Genomic DNA, 19,036 nt, shown 5'->3' on the forward strand with positions numbered 1-19,036 from the left:
CAGATTGCTTCATGCGCTGCCTCCGAGGCTGCCATGTACTCCTCTTCACATGTAGATCCCGCCACGATGCTCTGCTTGCAACTGCACCAGCTTACTGCCCCTCCATTCAGAATATACACGTATCCGGTTTGTGACTTGGAGTCATCCAGATCTGTGTCGAAGCTAGCGTCGACGTAACCCTTTACGACGAGCTCTTCGTCACCTCCATAAACGAGAAACTTATCCTTAGTCCTCTTCAGGTACTTCTGGATATTCTTGACCGCTGTCCAGTGTTCCTTGCCGGGATTACTTTGATACCTTCCTACCAAACTTACGGCAAGGTTTACATCAGGTCTGGTACACAACATGGCATACATAATAGACCCTATGGCTGAGGCATAGGGGATGACACTCATCTCTTCTATATATTCTGTCGTGGTCGGGCATTGAGCCGAGCTCAATCTCACACCTTGCAATACAGGAAAGAACCCTTTCTTGAACTGATCCATATTGAACTTCTTCAATATCTTATCAAGGTGTGTGCTTTGTGAAAGACCTATGAGGCGTCTCGATCTATCTCTATAGATCTTGATGCCTAATATGTAAGCAACTTCTCCAAGGTCCTTCACTGAAAAACACTTATTCAAGTAGGCCTTAATGTTGTCCAAAAGTTCTATATCATTTCCCATCAAAAGTATGCCATCCACATATAAAATGAGAAATGCTACAGAGCTCCCACTCACTTTCTTGTAAACGCAGGCTTCTCCATAAGTCTACATAAACCCAAACGCTTCGATCATCTCATCAAAGCGAATGTTCCAACTCCGAGATGCTTGCACCAGCCCATAAATGGATCGCTGGAGTTTGCATACCTTGTTAGCATTCTCTAGATCGACAAAACCTTCCGGCTGCATCATATACAGTTCTTCCTTAAGATAGCCGTTAAGGAATGCCCTTTTGACATCCATTTGCCATATCTCATAATCATAGTATGCGGCAATTGCTAACATGATTCGAACGGACTTCAGCTTCGCTACGGGAGAGAAAGTCTCACCGTAGTCAACCCCTTGAACTTGCCGATAACCCTTAGTGACAAGTCGAGCTTTATAGATGGTAACATTACCATCCGCGCCCGTATTCTTCTTAAAGATCAATTTATTTTCTATCGCTCGCCGATCGTCGGGCAAGTCTGTCAAAGTCCATACTTTGTTTTCATACATGGATCCTATCTCGGATTGCATGGCTTCAAGCCATTTGTTGGAATCTGGGCCCGCCATCGCTTCTTCATAGTTCGAAGGTTCACCGTTGTCTAACAACATGATTTCCAGGACAGGGTTGCCATACCACTCTGGTGTGGAACGTGTCCTTGTGGACCTACGAAGTTCAGTAGCAACTTGATCCAAAGTACCTTGATCATCATCATTAATTTCCTCTCCAGTCGGTGTAGGCACCACAGGAACATTTTCCTGAGCTGAACTACTTTTCGGTTCAAGAGGTAGTACTTCATCGTGTTCTACTTTCCTCCCACTTACTTCTTTTGAGAGAAACTCTTTCTCCAGAAAGGACCCATTCTTGGCAATAAAGATCTTGCCTTCGGATCTAAGGTAGAAGGTATACCCGATGGTTTCCTTAGGGTATCCTATGAAGACGCATTTTTCCGACTTGGGTTCGAGCTTTTCAGGTTGAAGTTTCTTGACATAAGCATCGCATCCCCAAACTTTTAGAAACGACAGCTTAGGTTTCTTCCCAAACAATAATTCATACGGTGTCGCCTCAACAGATTTATACGGTGCCCTATTTAAAGTGAATGTAGCTGTCTCTAGAGCGTATCCCCAAAATGATAGCGGTAAATCGGTAAGAGACATCATAGACCACACCATATCCAATAAAGTGCGATTACGATGTTCGGACACATCGTTACGTTGAGGTGTTCCAGGCGGCGTGAGTTTTGAAACGATTCAACATTTCCTTAAGTGCGTACCAAATTCGTGACTTAAATATTCTCCTCCACGATCTGATCGTAAGAACTTTATTTTTCGGTCACGTTGATTCTCTACCTCATTCTGAAATTCCTTGAACTTTTCAAAGGTCTCGGACTTGTGTTTCATCAAGTAGACATACCCATATATACTTAAGTCATCAGTGAGAGTGAGAACATAATGATAGCCTCCGCGAGCCTCAATGCTCATTGGACCGCACACATCAGTATGTATGATTTCCAATAAGTTGGTTGCTCGCTCCATTGTTCCGGAGAACGGAGTCTTGGTCATTTTTCCCATGAGGCATGGTTCGCATGTGTCAAATGCTTCATAATCGAGAGACTCTAAAAGTCCATCAGCATGGAGCTTCTTCATGCGCTTGACACCAATGTGACCAAGGCGGCAGTGCCACAAGTATGTGGGACTATCGTTATCAACCTTACATCTTTTGGTATTCACACTATGAATATGTGTAACATCACGTTCGAGATTCATCAAGAATAAACCATTGACCAGCGGGGCATGACCATAAAACATATCTCTCATGTAAATAGAACAACCATTATTCTCGGATTTAAATGAGTAGCCATCTCGTATTAAACGAGATCCTGATACAATGTTCATGCTCAAAGCTGGCACTAAATAACAATTATTGAGGTTTAAAACTAATCCTCTAGGTAAATGTAGAGGTAGCGTGCCTACGGCAATCACATCGACCTTGGAACCATTCCCGACGCGCATCGTCACCTCGTCCTTTGCCAGTCTCCGCTTATTCCGCAGCTCCTGCTTTGAGTTACAAATGTGAGCAACCGCACCGGTATCAAATACCTAGGAGCTACTACGAGTACTGGTAAGGTACACATCAATTACATGTATATCACATATACCTTTAGTGTTGTCGGCCTTCTTGTCCGCTAAGTATTTGGGGCAGTTCTGCTTTCAGTGACCCTTCCCTTTGCAATAAAAGGACTCAGTCTCGGGCTTGGGTCCATTCTTTGGCTTCTTCCCGGCAACTGGTTTACCGGGCGCAGCAACTCTCTTGCCGTCCTTCTTGAAGTTCTTCTTACCCTTGCCTTTCTTGAAACTAGTGGTTTTATTGACCATCAACACTTGATGCTCCTTTTTGATTTCTACCTCCGCTGATTTCAGCATTGAAAATACTTCAGGAATAGTTTTCACCATCCCCTGCATATTGTAGTTCATCACAAAGCTCTTGTAGCTAGGTGGGAGCGACTGAAGGATTCTGTCAATGACCGCCTCGTTTGAGAGATTAATGTCCAGCTGGGACAAGCGGTTGTGCAACCCAGACATTTTGAGTATGTGCTCACTGACAGAACTATTTTCCTCCATCTTACAACTATGGAACTTGTCAGGGACTTCATATCTCTCGACCCGAGCATGAGCTTGGAAAACCATTTTCAGCTCCTCGAACATCTCATATGCTCCGTGTTGCTCAAAACGCTTTTGGAGCCCCGGTTCTAAGCTGTAAAGCATGCCGCACTGAACGAGGGAGTAATCATCAACACATGACTGCCAAGCGTTCATAACGTCTTGGTTCTCTGGGATGGGTGCTTCACCTAGCGGTCCTTCTAGGACATATGCTTTCTTGGCAGCTATGAGGATGATCCTCAGGTTCCGGACCCAGTCCGTATAGTTGCTGCCATCATCTTTCAGCTTGGTTTTCTCTAGGAACGCGTTGAAGTTGAGGTTGACATGAGCGTTGGCCATTTCATCTACAAGACATTTTTGCAAAGGTTTTTAGACTAAGTTCATGATAATTAAGTTCATCTAATCAAATTATTTAATGAACTCCCACTCAGATTAGACATCCCTCTAGTCATCTAAGTGTTACATGATCCGAGTCGACTAGGTCGTGTCCGATCATCACGTGAGACAGACTAGTCATCATCGGTGAACATCTCCATGTTGATCGTATCTTCCATATGACTCATGTTCGACCTTTCGGTCTCTTGTGTTTCGAGGCCATGTCTGTACATGCTAGGCTCGTCAAGTTAACCTAAGTGTTTATGCATGTGTAAATCTGTCTTACACCCGTTGTATGTGAACGTTAGAATCTATCACACCCGATCATCACGTGGTGCTTCAAAACAACGAACTTTCGCAACGACGCACAGTTAGGGGGGACACTTTCTTGAAATTATTATGAGGGATCATCTTATTCACTACCGTCGTTCTAAGCAAATAAGATGCAAAAACATGATAAACATCACATGCAATCAAATAGTGACATGATATGGCCAATATCATATAGCTCCTTTGATCTCCATCTTTGGGGCGCCATGATCATCTTCGTCACCGGCATGACACCATGATCTCCATCATCATGATGTCCATCATCGTGTCTCCATGAAGTTGCTCGCCAACTATTACTTCTACTACTATGGCTAACGGTTTAGCAATAAAGTAAAGTAATTACATGACGTTTAATCATTGACACGCAGGTCATACAATAATTAAGACAACTCCTATGGCTCCTGCTGGTTGTCATACTCATCGACATGCAAGTCGTGATTCCTATTACAAGAACATGATCTCATACATCACATATATATCATTCATCACAACTTTTGGCCATATCACATCACAAGGCATATGCTGCAAAAACAAGTTAGACGTCCTCAAATTGTTGTTGCATGTTTTTACGTGGCTGCAATAGGGTTCTATAAAGAATGTTTCTTACCTACGTAAAAGCCACAACGTGATATGCCAACTTCTATTTACCCTTCATAAGGACCATTTTCATCGAATCCGCTCCAACTAAAGTGGGAGAGACAGACACCCGCTAGCCACCTTATGCAACTAGTGCATGTCAGTCGGTGGAACCTATCTCACGTAAGCGTATGTGTAAGGTCGGTCCGGGCCGCTTCAACCCACGATGCCGCCGAAGCAAAATAAGACTAGTAGTGACAAGAAAATTGACAACATCTACGCCCACAACAAATTTGTGTTCTACTCGTGCAAAGAAACTACGCATAAACCTGGCTCATGATGCCACTGTTGGGGAACGTTGCAGAAAATATAATTTTTCTATGCTTCACCAAGATCAATCTATGGAGTTCATCTAGCAACGATAGAGAGGAGTGCATCTACATACCCTTGTAGATCGTGAGCGGAAGCCTTCAAGAGAACGGGGTTGAGGGAGTCGTACTCGTCGTGATCCAAATCACCGATGATCCTAGTGCTGAACGGAAAGCACCTCCGCGTTCAACACATGTACGGTTGGGGAACACGTCTCCTCCTTCTTGATCCAGCAAGGGGAAAGGAGAGGTTGATGGAGATCCAGCAGCACGACGGCGTGGTGGTGGAAGCAGCAGCGATCTCGGCAGGGCTTCGCCAAGCTCTACGAGAGGGAGAGGTGTTGCAGAGGGAGAGGGAGGCGCCAGGAGCATGGGGTGCGCAGCCCTCCCTCCCCCCTCTTTATATAGGGCCCCTAGGGGGGGCGGCCCTAGGAGATCCAATCTCCAAGGGTGGGCGGCAGCCAAGGGGGTGGCTTGCCCCCCAAGCCAAGTGGAGGCGCCCCCACCCCTAGGGTTTCCAACCCTAGGCGCATGGGGGGGCCAAGGGGGGCGCACCAGCCCACCAGGGGCTGGTTCCCCTCCCACTTTAGCCCATGGGGCCCTCCGGGATAGGTGGCCCCACCCGGTGGACCCCCGGGACCCTTCCAGTGGTCCCGGTACAATACCGGTACCCCCGAAACTTTCCCGATGGCCGAAACTGGACTTCCTATATATAATTCTTCACCTCCGGACCATTCTGGAACTCCTCGTGACGTCCGGGATCTCATCCGGGACTCCGAACAACTTTTGGGTTACTGCATACTAATATCTCTACAACCCTAGCGTCACCGAACCTTAAGTTTGTAGACCCTATGGGTTCGGGAGACACGCAGACATGACCGTGACGACTCTCCGGTCAATAACCAATAGCGGGATCTGAATACCCATGTTGGCTCCCACATGCTCCTCGATGATCTCATCGGATGAACCACGATGTCGAGCATTCAAGTAACCTCGTATACAATTCCCTTTGTCAATCGGTACGTTACTTGCCCGAGATTCGATCGTCAGTATCCCAATACCTCGTTCAATCTCGTTACCGGCAAGTCACTTTACTCGTACCGTAATGCATGATCTCGTGACCAAACACTTGGTCACTTTGAGATCATTATGATGATGCATTACCGAGTGGGCCCAGACATACCTCTCCGTCATACAGAGTGACAAATCCTAGTCTCGATCCGTGTCAACCCAACAAACACTTTCGGGGATACCCGTAGTATACCTTTATAGTCACCCAGTTACGTTGTGACGTTTGGCACACCCAAAGCACTCCTACGGTATCCGGGAGTTACACGATCTCATGGTCTAAGGGAAAAAATACTTGACATTGGAAAAGCTCTAGCAAACGAACTACACGATCTTGTGCTATGCTTAGGATTCGGTCTTGTCCATCACATCAGTCTCCTAATGATGTGATCCCGTTATCAACGACATCCAATGTCCATAGTCAGGAAACCATGACTATCTGTTGATCAACGAGCTAGTCAACTAGAGGCTTACTAGGGACATGTTGTGGTCTATGTATTCACACATGTATTACGATTTCCGGATAACACAATTATAGCATGAATAAAAGACAATTATCATGAACAAGGAAATATAATAATAACCATTTTATTATTGCCTCTAGGGCATATTTCCAACAAGGAGGACCGCGGATCTTCTGGTGGACGGCTCACACCGATGTGATATTTACTTTGAAACATACCCACGCTTATTGTAGCTCTTTGAAGCTTTTATTTTCACCTTTTTTCACTTTCCGTTGGACCATTTAAGCTCGAATCCGCTAGTGAAGAGGGGCATCTTAGTTCTAATTGGGTTGTGCCCTTAAGCCGCCGTGTTCCGACAAGACAAACCCTAGCCTGTTCTTTCCTAGGTCTAGAATGAAACCCGCTCAAATTCGCCCGTGAAACCGAGTGTTTTTCTCTGAAGATGATCGACGGTAGTGACTAGATCCTATCAACTTCACAAGGGAAGTATAGACTTTGCAAGTACGGAACATCGTCCACAAGCTTTTAAAATGTGTATTGAATTCTCTGTTATAAATGATAGATTCTGTATAATCTCATTGTTGGAATTGCTGCCTCGGAAAATGTACTCTGTGTGTCTTAGGATTTTGGATTTAAATCAGAAGAAGCATAAGACACATCATCTTGACTGCAATAAGTTTGGCTAATTTTCACGTAGAAGGTGGGGTCCCTCCTTTTGATCCAGCCAACATTGCTCAATGTTTTCTGATGTCTTGCCTGATACTCCCTCCGTCCGAAAATACTTGTCATCAAAATGGATAAAACGAGATGTATCTAGAACTAAAATACGTCTAGATACATCCTCTTTTACCTATTTTGATGACAAGTATTTCTGGACGGCGGGAGTACGTGTTTTTTAATTAGGTTACTTGAATCTTGTTTGCCCTGGTAGTTTGGAGTAATTCTCTCTTGGTTATGAGGAGCCTTGGCGAAGGTTCCTGGTACTTTTGGAGAAATAGAGGAAGCAAGTGTTGGGGAATACATTTTTTTCGATTTCGTCGACATAACTGGCTATTGGAAACGACATGTTAAAATTTCAAATGAAGTATTTCCTCTGCCAAATAAGCCACCTCAACCGAAAAAGACTTTCGCTCCGCTTTATATATAAAGCAGAGAACCACAAGTACCACGATACAAACTCGCGGCACCACTGCACACTACACACACACCCAAAGTAAGATACAAAGATGCCGAGCACCGTCACATCATCCCAACGACTACCAAGCCACTACATATATGCAACGACGAATGCTTGGAGCCACCGAAGACCTCCAATCCTCCGTGGAGAGGTGAGACGAAAACGACGGACCAAGGACTCCAAGATGGTGTCTCCAAGAAGGGAACGATCACTGGTAGTCGCCACCATCCGATCCCAAAGATCGGGTTTTCACCCGGAGCAACTCAAAGGAGAAAGGCCACTGCGACGGAGCCTACATGAAGGATATGGTGTCCACGGACGCCGACGTCGTCGGCCAATACAATATTGGGCAAGTGATGTACCCCAACACGCCCACTCCTCCGATGGAACCTAGCTCCGCCACCCACCAGTGACCACCCACCCGCGTGGCCATGGGCGCTCGCCCGCACCCGAGGCCAAGTTCCGCGCGCGAATGCCATCCCTCACGCCGCCAGGGCCGCCGCCCTGCATCCAGACACCCCAAAGACCGACGAAAGAGACCGACTTTGGGCCAAAGGACACACCCGGCCAAAGAGACCGCAGCATACGTCCCGCCTCAAACAACGTTGGAGCTGCGTCGGCCCACACACGGTCAGGGAACGGGGGAGGAGGGGGAGCGGACGCATCCGGGCCGGCACACCCCTGTACCAACGACAGGTGGCCCAAGCTCATCGATGCCTCCCATCCCTCCAGCCTACCTCCCCACCGGACACCTCCTATGTCTCCCCACCTCTGCGGCAACCGCAGCTCCACGCGAGGCCACCAACACACACCCGCCCCACCGGCAAGGAGAGATCCCAAGGGCTGCCGCCAATCGCGGCGGAAGTTCATCGATGAGCCCATCTTTGCGGCCTGTCGTCATCCCACCGAAGCCTCGATCCTGGCCGGCCCGCCCACCGGCCAACCGCTGTTGCATCGCACCACCGCCCGCCGTGGCCATGGCAAGCGCAGGGATCGGCAGCTCGCGCCGCCCTTGGCCCGCGCTGCCACGCCCCAAATCCGGCCTCGACCCCACTGTCCCTAGTGACCAAGGCGCGCTGGTCACGCCGCCGCCTGCTGCCTCCAGCTCGTCGTCGCGCTGCCACGCCCGCCACCAGCGCCGCATCCCGGGAGGCCACCTCGACCCGCGTCGAAGGCCCCCCTCCCCCCCACCCCCATCGAGGAGACAAGGCAGCCCCACCGCCGCCGGCGCCTACCAGGGTTCGCCCGGCGCGCCCTCTGGTGGCGGCGAGGAAGAGGAGGGAGGAGGGGAGGCCCGCTGGCGATGCTAGGATTTCTCCCGTGATGCGCGTGCAGGGCGCGTCGTGAGAGCGAAGGGGTGGTTTTCCATAAGCCATCTCAAACAACGCAAAATGACGCACGTGCGTCACGGGAGCGAAGGGGTGGTTTTCCATAAGCCATCTCACAAACAACGCAAAATGACTCAAACATACATTATTCTCACGTTCTTTTTAGGTCAAACATACATTATTCTCACGTGATCACAACTTCACAAGCTAATTAATCAGCATCAATGAACTTTTTTTTTGAGTATCATCAGCATCAATGAACTATATTTAGGACTCACTGCTGGGCCCTTCGATGGCGCACGGCCTCCTGCTCTTGCTTGGGCTCTTTCCCCTGGCCCACCCTCTGAGCTTGCGGAGCAATCTCGGCCGTCCGATCCCTATCCTGCAGCCAGTCAACCCCATGCACGACTCCTAAGCCGCGCCGCACGACGACGTCTTGCAGAGCTTCACCTCGTTGCTCGGCGCGGCGGCTGCCACCATCTTCATCCCCTTCTCGCGCTGCCCCTCCGCCGTCGGGATAGTTTCACCGTCGTCGTCTCCTGTCACCGCCGTACCCTTGGCGGTCCCGCCCTCGCTATCGCTGGCCAGGAGGTCGTGCTGCAGCCACGCCGTGATCCAGCCGAGGTAGATCAGCTCCTCCATGTCCGCCGCCCACCGGTCCCGGAGCACCTCCAGCACGTCCTTGCTGCTCGACAGCTTCCGCATGCTGCTCTCCACGACGACCTCCACGTTCTATGCCGTGCGTGCACACACGAGGAGATCCTGATCAGACGAAAATTAATGGAAGGAAATGTCGATGAAGCCAAGAAGAAAATACCTCACTGTTTGTTCCTTTCTCCTTCTGTGTCTGCAAAACCAGCTGCTTCATCTCCTCCATGAGTTGCTCAAAGCCTTGGCACCTCATCGCCATGTCTGCTTCCCGTGCATCCAGAGCCAGGATCCTTCCATCAATGGCGCCGAATTCTTGCTTGCTCTGCTTCCTAACTTTCCTGAATTTGCTCTGCAGCGCGTCGAGATTCGCCCGCATCACGGCGAACTCTTCAGCGGCTGCCCGGATCTCCGTGGCGCATGCCTCAAGCCGCTGGTTTCGGGACTCAAGCAGCTCCAGCTTCATCCCCAGGCACATGATCTGCATCTTCTGGTACATCGACTCCTGCTCCTGCATGTCACGGTACTCGTTGAACCGCGACTCGATGCCGGCGGCCCGCTCTTCGAGAGCCGACACCAAGCGCTTCAGGGTCTCGACCTCTTCGGTGCCGGCAGACGTTCCCTGAACATCCCGGTTGTTGACTGAAACTTGTGATGAACTCTCGGTGGCCTGCGCCACCGTGATTTCTTCAGTAAGAGAAGCCTGCCTCGCATGACCACCACTGAGAAGCCTACCGGCGCTCAAGGGGATCTCTGCTTGCACCAGCTTTCGCGGCGCCCGATACGGGGACTCCATTTCTTCTCCTTCCTCTTCTCCTTGAATCAAACTCGAACCGTATGATGATGATTGATCCAATTGGATTGAGTTATCAGATGAGTCTAGGTTACTGTGCTCTATCTGTCACGAGGCCACAGATAAAAGAACCTGCCAGGGGGAAAGCTAAGGGATTTATTATCTTGAGAAGGAGATTCTTGATGTCCTGTGCTCTCTTACTTCCAATTCAGAAGATTTCATCATTCCTTCAGTCTCCTTGAAACAAGCTGTTCAGACTATATCTAGTGCCCCACCTCATAAGTTGTGACTTGCTTTGCCTTAAGGGCTAAACTATGCGAAGTTCCTTCAGGTCTATAACCCAAGAACAGTTGTTTGGCTAACCTCTTTGATCAAGAGTTCAAGCAAAGACACAAAAATTTGCTTCTTTCGTGTAATTTGACAGTGTTAAACACATTGACAGTTGAAGTTGGTAGCCGATTGGAATTTTCATCTTTGCCTTCCATGGCAAGATTAGTATTGTTCTGTTTCTTGCTTAAGAGAAGAAAGCACAACCTTCCCATGCGCCGGATGCAAAGGCTTCGCAGTTACTCCATCCGCCCCGAATTATTTGACTCAGATTTATCTAGATACGGATATATCCAGACACATTTTAGTGTTAGATACATCTGTATCTAGATAAATCAAGGCAACTAATTTGGAACGGAGGGAGTAGTTTGGACGAGGGAAACCTTTCCTAGTTTTATGCTTGGCTCTCCCTTCAGCATTACTGATAGGCTGCGGCATGGTGGCTGCCTAAGAGCATCTCCACTCCCGCCCCCAACATGCCCTCCAGGGCTCTTTTTTAGCGCTCGCGCCGAAAAATCGGCTTAGTCGCGCCCCCAGGACCTTGTTTATCGCTGGTTTGGGCCGAAATAACAGCCAGCGAACTCGAGCCGAACCCGAGCCCTCGGGGGTCGCCTGGGGGTGCTGGCCGAAGCAAAAAGGCGCGTGGGTCCGATTTGTCGGCGAGAGACGGTCATTTTTCCTGCCGATCCCCCCCCACCATTTCCCTCCATTCTCCCCTTCTGCCCTCTTCTCCCGCCATTCTCCTCCCTCTCCCCTCCATCCGGCCGCCATGCCGCCGTAGAAGTTTACGGCCCCTCGCGCCGTTGCCGGTGCCGACGCCACCCAGCCGAAGCAGAGGAAGCCGAGGGCACGCCGGGAGCCTGTCACCATCGACCGGCGGAACAGGCTCAACGCTAAGAGGGCCCGAGACGCGGCCGCGTCGGCGACAACTGCGGCGGAGCAGGCAGAGGCGTCTCGCGCGGGGATGATGAATCCATGCGGCGGCCACGGCCCGCAAGCTGCCTGGAGCCAACAAAGCGTCGGGTCGTCGGTCGGCTTCTCGTCGTCGCCACAACCCTGGGGGTGCGCGCCCTCGCCCGGCTACGCCGACGGCGACGCGTACGGCGGGTTCAACCCCAACATCACATTTCCGCATGGCCACCCTGCCCAACGCACGCCCTCACCTGCGTTCGCTGGCGTCCAGTACCCCCCGTGCACCTACTCGTCGTCGGCTTACGCCGCGTCCCCGATGCCGCCTTTGCGCCGTGGCGCCCTGCACTTCTCGCAAGCCTCATCATCGCATTTCGGCAACCCCAACGCGACCGAAGCCGACATGGATGACATCATCACGAGCGGCTTGGCCGCCGCCTCCGCCATTTGATGCATTGCCTATGCGTCCTTCCTTTTGAATGTCGAACTTCCGAGTGATTGGCCACCGAACTGTGGCATGATGATCGCCGAACTATGTGGCAGCCACTGATCATCGGACTTGTGGCATTTTTTGCGTAGCGGGAAATGTCAAGTTTGAATTTATAACGTCTTGGGGCCGACACCTCGGGGTGTGGCTAGGAACTAGATCGCTCCCAGGGCCAAAAAAGCGTCGGCCGAAGGGCCAAAATAGCGTCGGCCGGTGCACTGGGGCCGAACGGCTAGAGATGCTCTAATCACCAGCTGCCCAGCTCTGCGTGCTAAACAGGCAGGGACAGTTGGCTGCAGTCTCAGTGCTCTCAGATCCAGAGCAACATGCGAGCACATTCTAGAATTATTTTGTTCGAAATGGACATAATTTGTTTGGCTCGTTCATTAAGCAGAAAAGAATTATCCCATTAATTAATAGAAATCAGGTGAATTTTAATTCTATTATTAATACGAAGAGAATGAGAAGGGGTGGCGACCAATATACCGGACAAGTTGGAGGACATGATGGTGAAGAAAGAGGAGGCATATACAAAGCGCAATGAGCTCAAGGAGAAAAGAGATTTTGGGGGCCCTTCAATACAATAATTATAGCAACAATAGTGAATGCGAGATTTATACCGAGCTCACATTCGTTCATATGTGACGTTGCGACATGATCTACAGTGTTGCGCGAGTGTGATCCTCTCGTGAGACCCACCGATCTATGCCTAGGCCACGTCTCATAACTGTTAGAGTTGTGTCGAATATTGTGCAAAAACTAGGTTATAGTTGGACTTGTAGTTGTATTGTGTTCAGATAGGATATGGAGTTGTGTCCTAGTAGGACACTCGTATCCTAGGCCTCTCATATATAGTGATGGTAGACACACGATGTAACTTATGGCAACATACTAGCACCGGAACGCAGGGGAAGCCAGCGGCATGTGCCGGCGTCCAGGGCGACCGGGTGCGGTGTTGTAGCGGTGTCACGGGGAGGAGCGCCCATAGTCAGGCCCAGGGGATGTAGCCATATCGGTGAACCTCGTTAACAAATCTCGGTGTCGTGCTCGTGTGATTGCTTGGTCCTCGGATGATCGACGGTGGCCTCAGATTTATTCTAACAAGTGGTATCAGAGCTAGGTTATTCGAAGGTTGTGGATCGCTGATTTGGAGGAGAGCATGTGGAAGCTGTCAATGGGACCTGACAAGGTGCAACGTGTGTGATTGGAGACATGGCAGCGAAGTTGTCGTGTCGGTGGATCAAGGTTGCTCGAGTTGAAGATTCGAGAAGACGGCGTCGTATTTGGAAGAAGCGATCGGTAGAGAGTTCTCGGCGAGATTGGAAAGCTACGGCGGCAGTGAGCCGGATCGACGAAAACCATATTCGCCGCAATCTGTGGCAAACTGTCGGCAGATCACACACCCATCGATCGTTCACGGGCTGGCCCATGACGGGTGCTTCATACAGAGAAAATCCCCTCAGATTTATTCTAACAAGTGGTATCAGAGCTAGGTTATTCGAAGGTTGTGGATCGCTGATTTAGAGGAGAGCACGTGGAAGCTGTCAATGGGACCTGACAAGGTGCAACGTGTGTGATTAGAGACATGGCAGCGAAGTTGTCGTGTCGGTGGATCAAGGTTGCTCGAGTTGAAGATTCGAGAAGACGGCGTCGTATTTGGAAGAAGCGATCGGTAGAGAGTTCTCGGCGAGATTGGAAAGCTACGGCGGCAGCGAGCCGGATCAACGAAAACCCTATTCGCCACAATCAGTGGCAAACTGTCGGCAGATCACACACCCATCGATCGTTCACGGGCTGGCCCATGACGGGTGCTTCATACAGAGAAAATCCCCCCAAAAAATGACAGAGCGAGGAATCGAACCTCAAACCTCCCACTCCTCAAGCTGCGTTGCTAGCCACTGGAGCTCCACAACGCTAATGTCCTATACATCTAGAGATTGGCTATTATCTGTTTTTTTTTCGCGTTTTTCATTTCGTTATTCTTTTTCTTTCTTTCTTTTATTTTTGCTTTAGAAAAATCGCAATTTGAGAAAAAGTTTGACATATTCAATACTTTTGTTCGGCTTTAAAAAACGTTCAAATTTATTTGTTCAGATTTTCCAAAGACATGTTGTTCTTTTCAAAAAAATGTACAAAATTTGTTTGATGTTTCAAATTTTGTTTGTGTTTTGAAAATTTGTTTGATGTTTCAAAATTAGTTCACGATTTTTAAAAAATGTTCGTATTTTCAAAAAAAATCAAATTTTCAAAAGAGTTTTGGAATTGCACGTTTGCTCCCATTTTTCAAATTTTGTTGATGATTTTCAAAAAATGTTCGTGTTTTCAAATTTGTTCAAATTTTCAAAAAAGTTTTGGAATTTCACATTTGTTCCCATTTTTCAAAAATTGTTCGCATTTTTCGTTTTCCTGTTTCTTTTTATTCTTTTTCGTTCTCCTCTTTATTTTGTTCAAAAATTTCAAATATTGTTTGGAATTTCAAAAAGTGTTCTCTTTTTCAAAATTTGTTCAGATTTTTCAAAAATGTTAAGGAATTTCAAAAAATGTTTGCACGTTCAAAATTTTGTTCACAATTTCAGAAAATGATTTTCTCAAAATTTTGTTCACTATTTAAAATATGTTCATGTTTTAAAAATGTTCTCATTTAGAAAAATTGTTCAAAATTTTTAAAAAAATGTTCATGTTTTCATTTTTCCAGTAGTTTCCAAAAACAATTTCCAGTTTTGAAAATTGTTCACAAATTTTAACAAATGTTCGTGTTTTCGAATTTTGTTCGGGAGTTTCATATTAGCATTTCTAAGTTTGATTTTCGAATTTCAAAAAATGTTCCCGTTTTAAAAAATGTCATCATTTTCGGAAAATGTTCTATTTCAAAAAAATTGTCCATCATTTTCAAAAGTGGTCCTGTTTTGACTTTATTTCATCATTTTAGAAAGAAATCGCATTTTTTTCAGGAAATGTTTTGATTTTCCTGAAAATGTTTTCATATGTGAACGCTGGTTTTGAGTTCTTATAAGATTTCGCGCTACGTACAATCAGCTATACCCGTCTGGCGTGGTGGTGTGTCACAGCCACTATAAATCCGAGGTCGTGAGCTCGAATCCTCGCGCCCTCTCACATTTTTACATCTTTTGGAAGTGATGCGGGCATGGTCTACTGATGGGCCGGCCCAGTGGAGGCACTTGTGTGCGTCGCGCCGACTATTTGCTGCAAAATGCGGCAAAATAGGAGCTCGATTCTTGCAGGCAGGCGGTGCACGAGCGTATCACGGCTGAGGCCCAGGCGAAGAGCAGCTGGCTCGGCCCAACTTGGGCTCGTAAAGGGGCTCAAGCCAGAGGCCAGATGTGCGCGGAGCGGCTGCTAATGAATTGATCAAAGAGCTATCCGTTTGTTTGACGAGAACCAAAGGCATCGTGAAGATTTGTTTGTGAAAAAAGAGAGGACCGAGTCCTCAAGTGGGCCCGGCGAGAGGCAGATCACATCTAGCGGGAAAAATCCAACGTGACACGACAGTACATTGGAAAGCTTTAGGCAAAGGTAAACGAATACGCACGGTCAACCGGCCAAGCGTTCGGCCGGTCGCAATCGCTCGCACCCCTCCAGGCCCACCTTATCATTTCTTTGTGTTTGTCTTCCTCCATGGCTCGCTGCCTCTCTGTGTCTCTTTTTTCTTTCCCCACCATCCAACGCTAACCAACGCACCTCCACGACCTGCTCGGCGCCCAACTTCACCGCTCCGTCTTTGCCGACGAGCCCTACTTCTTGAACTGCCATGGACGCGGCACCCTTGAGCTTGACCTCTTCCCCTCCTCTATCTTTATCCCCCACTGGGACCACCATTTGCAAGCCCCTCATCACCGCTGCTGCAACGGTCTGCCCTGCTGCTACTCCAAGATTCCTCGTCGGGCTTCTGCATCCAGCGGCGGCGCTGTGAGTGATGACCTCTTTTTTTCGCTTCAACCAAAACGGCACTGTGAAACGAGATGGGGGTAGTGCTACAACCGGCGGCGGCGGAAGCTAAAACTATCTTTTGCGAAAGTTGCACCCGAAGAGTAGAAAGCTACAACCGACCACAATGCACCGGCGAAAGCTGGAACCAGAGAAAAGAAAAGCTACAACCAGCATCCTGATTTGCCACAACGGATGCGGGGACAACACCAACCACCAGAGTTGCATTCGCAAGCAATGACACCAAAGTGGCGCCCCCTTTTGCTGGAACCATCATCAGCTTTTGCTACTACAGGCTGGAATTTTGCTACATCTATCACAAGGGGAGTTGCATGGTGCTCGACCGGCAGACCTTTTTTTGCCGAAACCGGTTACTAGTGGAGCTACAACCACGCAACACGAATGCTGGAACCATTGCCGATGAAAGCTGGACCGGTGTCCTTTTTTGCTTCAATCAATGAAGTAGTGTTGAGACGACAATGAGCTTCGCCTTGGTGAGTTGCAACCGGCACCAGAAAAGCTACATTCAGCCTTTATTTTGCTACCATGATTTTGATGAGCGAAGCTAAATCCCAGGAAACAACGGCGAGGAGCAGCGGACGGTGCCACTCGCGCGGTGGGGCGGCACAACCTGATGGCTGCAACCATGGGGCTGCGCCCTGCAACCGTTGTCGACCGCTGCTAGGAACACACTATCGGAGTAGCAACACATCCCACAGCCTGGAGATGGAAGATGACGTAGTCATGGCGAGGCGGTTGCAAGCACACTCACGACAATGAGGCGCCATGGCTGGGAGCGGGACGACCCGCGGTTGCGATCACGGCTGGAGACGTGCGCGCTCGAGGTGCTTGCGGGGGCTGGTGGTGCCAGCGAGGGTTGGTGTTGTGGGTGCTTATCGATAGCGGAGAGCCGGAGAATGACCAGTGAAGAAGACAAGAGTTGACTCAGGGAGAAGAGTTTTTTAATCTAACGGTCATGCGTTGTCCAATCGGATGATGTACCTACGACCGGCGGAAGCCTTGTGCCGGTCGACCGGCGCAGATCACTGCCCTTAGGCAAAGCAAGCTAGCATCGGGAGTTGAGCCAAGGCAAGAGCAAATTCACATACAGTCAACTGGTTGATTTTTTACTAGTAGTACAGAATTTTTGTGCTTGGGCATTGCCTGGGAAGCTCGGACATTTTCTTTTCACAGTGTCTGCTATATGAAGAACCATGGTGTCATTCGGTACAAGGTTTGAGGTGGAGAAGTTCAACGGAATTGGAAGCCTTGGGTTATGGCAGACAAGGGTGAAAGATTTGTTGGGACAACAAGGATGCTTGAAGGCGTTGCGGGAAGCCATGCCAGCTAAGATGGAATTATCATGTGACGGTTGGAAATTCGCGGAAGATGATTTGGGAGCCTCGAGCGTGTCATGCAGCCGGACAAGTTCGCCCGGGTCAGACTAAATAGTCTGACGGGATCGACGTGAGTCGGTTGGAACAGAAGACGGTGATGGGATCAGCAACAACGACATAGGAGCGTGATGCTGATGGTGACTGGCTTTTGAGCATGGAAACACACGGTGCAAGCTCAAAGCTTGTGAGGCTTCGACAAGACTATGGCGCGAGTTGATTCAAGACGGTTGATACGTCTCCAACGTATCTATAATTTTGATTGTTCCATGCTATTATATTATCTGTTTTGGATGTTTTATATGTATTATTATGGTATTTTATATTATTTTTGGGACTAATATATTAACCTAGAGCCTAGTGCCAGTTCCTGTTTTTTTTTCTTGTTTTTGAGTATCGCAGAAAAGGAATAGCAAAAGGAATAAAACTTTCGCGATGATTTTTCTTGGACCAGAAGACAACCAGGAGACTTGGAGATGAAGTCAGAAGATCCACGAGTCGGCCACAAGGACGGAGGGCGCGCCCAGGAGGGGTAGGGCGTTCCCCCCACCCTTGTGGGCCCCTCATGCACCCCCTGACCTAATTTATTTGCTTATATATTCCCATGTATCCCCAAACCAACAGAGGCATCCACGAAAACACTTTTCCACCGCCACAACCTTCCGTACCCGTGAGATCTCATCCAGGGCCTTTTCTGGCATCCTGTCGGAGGGGATTCGATCACGGAGGGCTTCTCCATCAACACCGTTGCCCTTTTGATGAAGCGTGAGTAGTTTACCACATACCTACAGGTCCATAGCTAGTAGCTAGATGGCTTCTTCTCTCTCTTTGATTCTCAATACCATGTTCACCTCGTTGTTCTTGGAGATTGATACGTCTCCAACGTATCTATAATTTATGAAGTACTCATGCCATCTTTATAATATTTTTACATGACTTTGGTATGATTTGATTGGAACTAACCCAGACTGACGCTGTTTTCAGTAGAACTACCGTGGTGTTGTTTTTGTGCGGAAATAAAAGTTCTCGGAATGCGCTGAAAATCAACGGAGAATATTTTCGGAAAATATAAAAAATACGGGAACAAAAATCTACTGGAGGGGAGTCCCGAGGCCACGACGAGGGTGGAGGCGCCCATCCCTAGGGCGCGCCCCTACCTCGTGGACTCTCCGTGGGCCCCCTTGACGTGAAACCGACGCCAAACCCTCCTATAAATCCTAAAAAAACTGAACAGAAGGGAGATCGGAAGTTCTGCCGCCACAAGCCTCCAAAACCACGAGAAATCAATCTAGGGCCTCTCCGGCGCCCTGCCGCAGGGGGGCATCATCACCGGAGGCAATGGGGGAGGATCTCGGAGGGGCCATCATCGCCATGAAGGCCAAGGACCACAAGGAGAACCTTTCCCTATCTAGGGGAGGCCAAGGAGGAGGAAGCACAAGAGGGATAACCTCTCCTCCTCTCTCTCGATGGTGCCGGAGTGCCATTGGGAGGGGAATCATC

At 48.9% G+C, this 19,036-nt stretch overlaps 1 protein-coding gene across 1 annotated transcript; it reads right to left on the reverse strand.

The window, feature by feature from the left end:
- Positions 1–9,172: 9,172 nt before the first annotated feature.
- On the reverse strand, positions 9,173–10,689 carry LOC123095069 (uncharacterized). Its single transcript, XM_044516898.1, has 2 exons — positions 9,851–10,689; positions 9,173–9,765 (listed from the first exon to the last, which is right to left on the reverse strand). The coding sequence occupies exons 1-2, from the start codon at positions 10,475–10,477 to the stop codon at positions 9,445–9,447; spliced, it is 948 nt and encodes a 315-aa protein (XP_044372833.1). The 5' UTR covers positions 10,478–10,689; the 3' UTR covers positions 9,173–9,444.
- Between the last annotated feature and the right edge of the window lie 8,347 nt (positions 10,690–19,036).

The sequence above is a fragment of the Triticum aestivum genome, chromosome 4B (assembly GCF_018294505.1).
Source record: "Triticum aestivum cultivar Chinese Spring chromosome 4B, IWGSC CS RefSeq v2.1, whole genome shotgun sequence".
Taxonomy (NCBI): Eukaryota; Viridiplantae; Streptophyta; class Magnoliopsida; order Poales; family Poaceae; genus Triticum; species Triticum aestivum.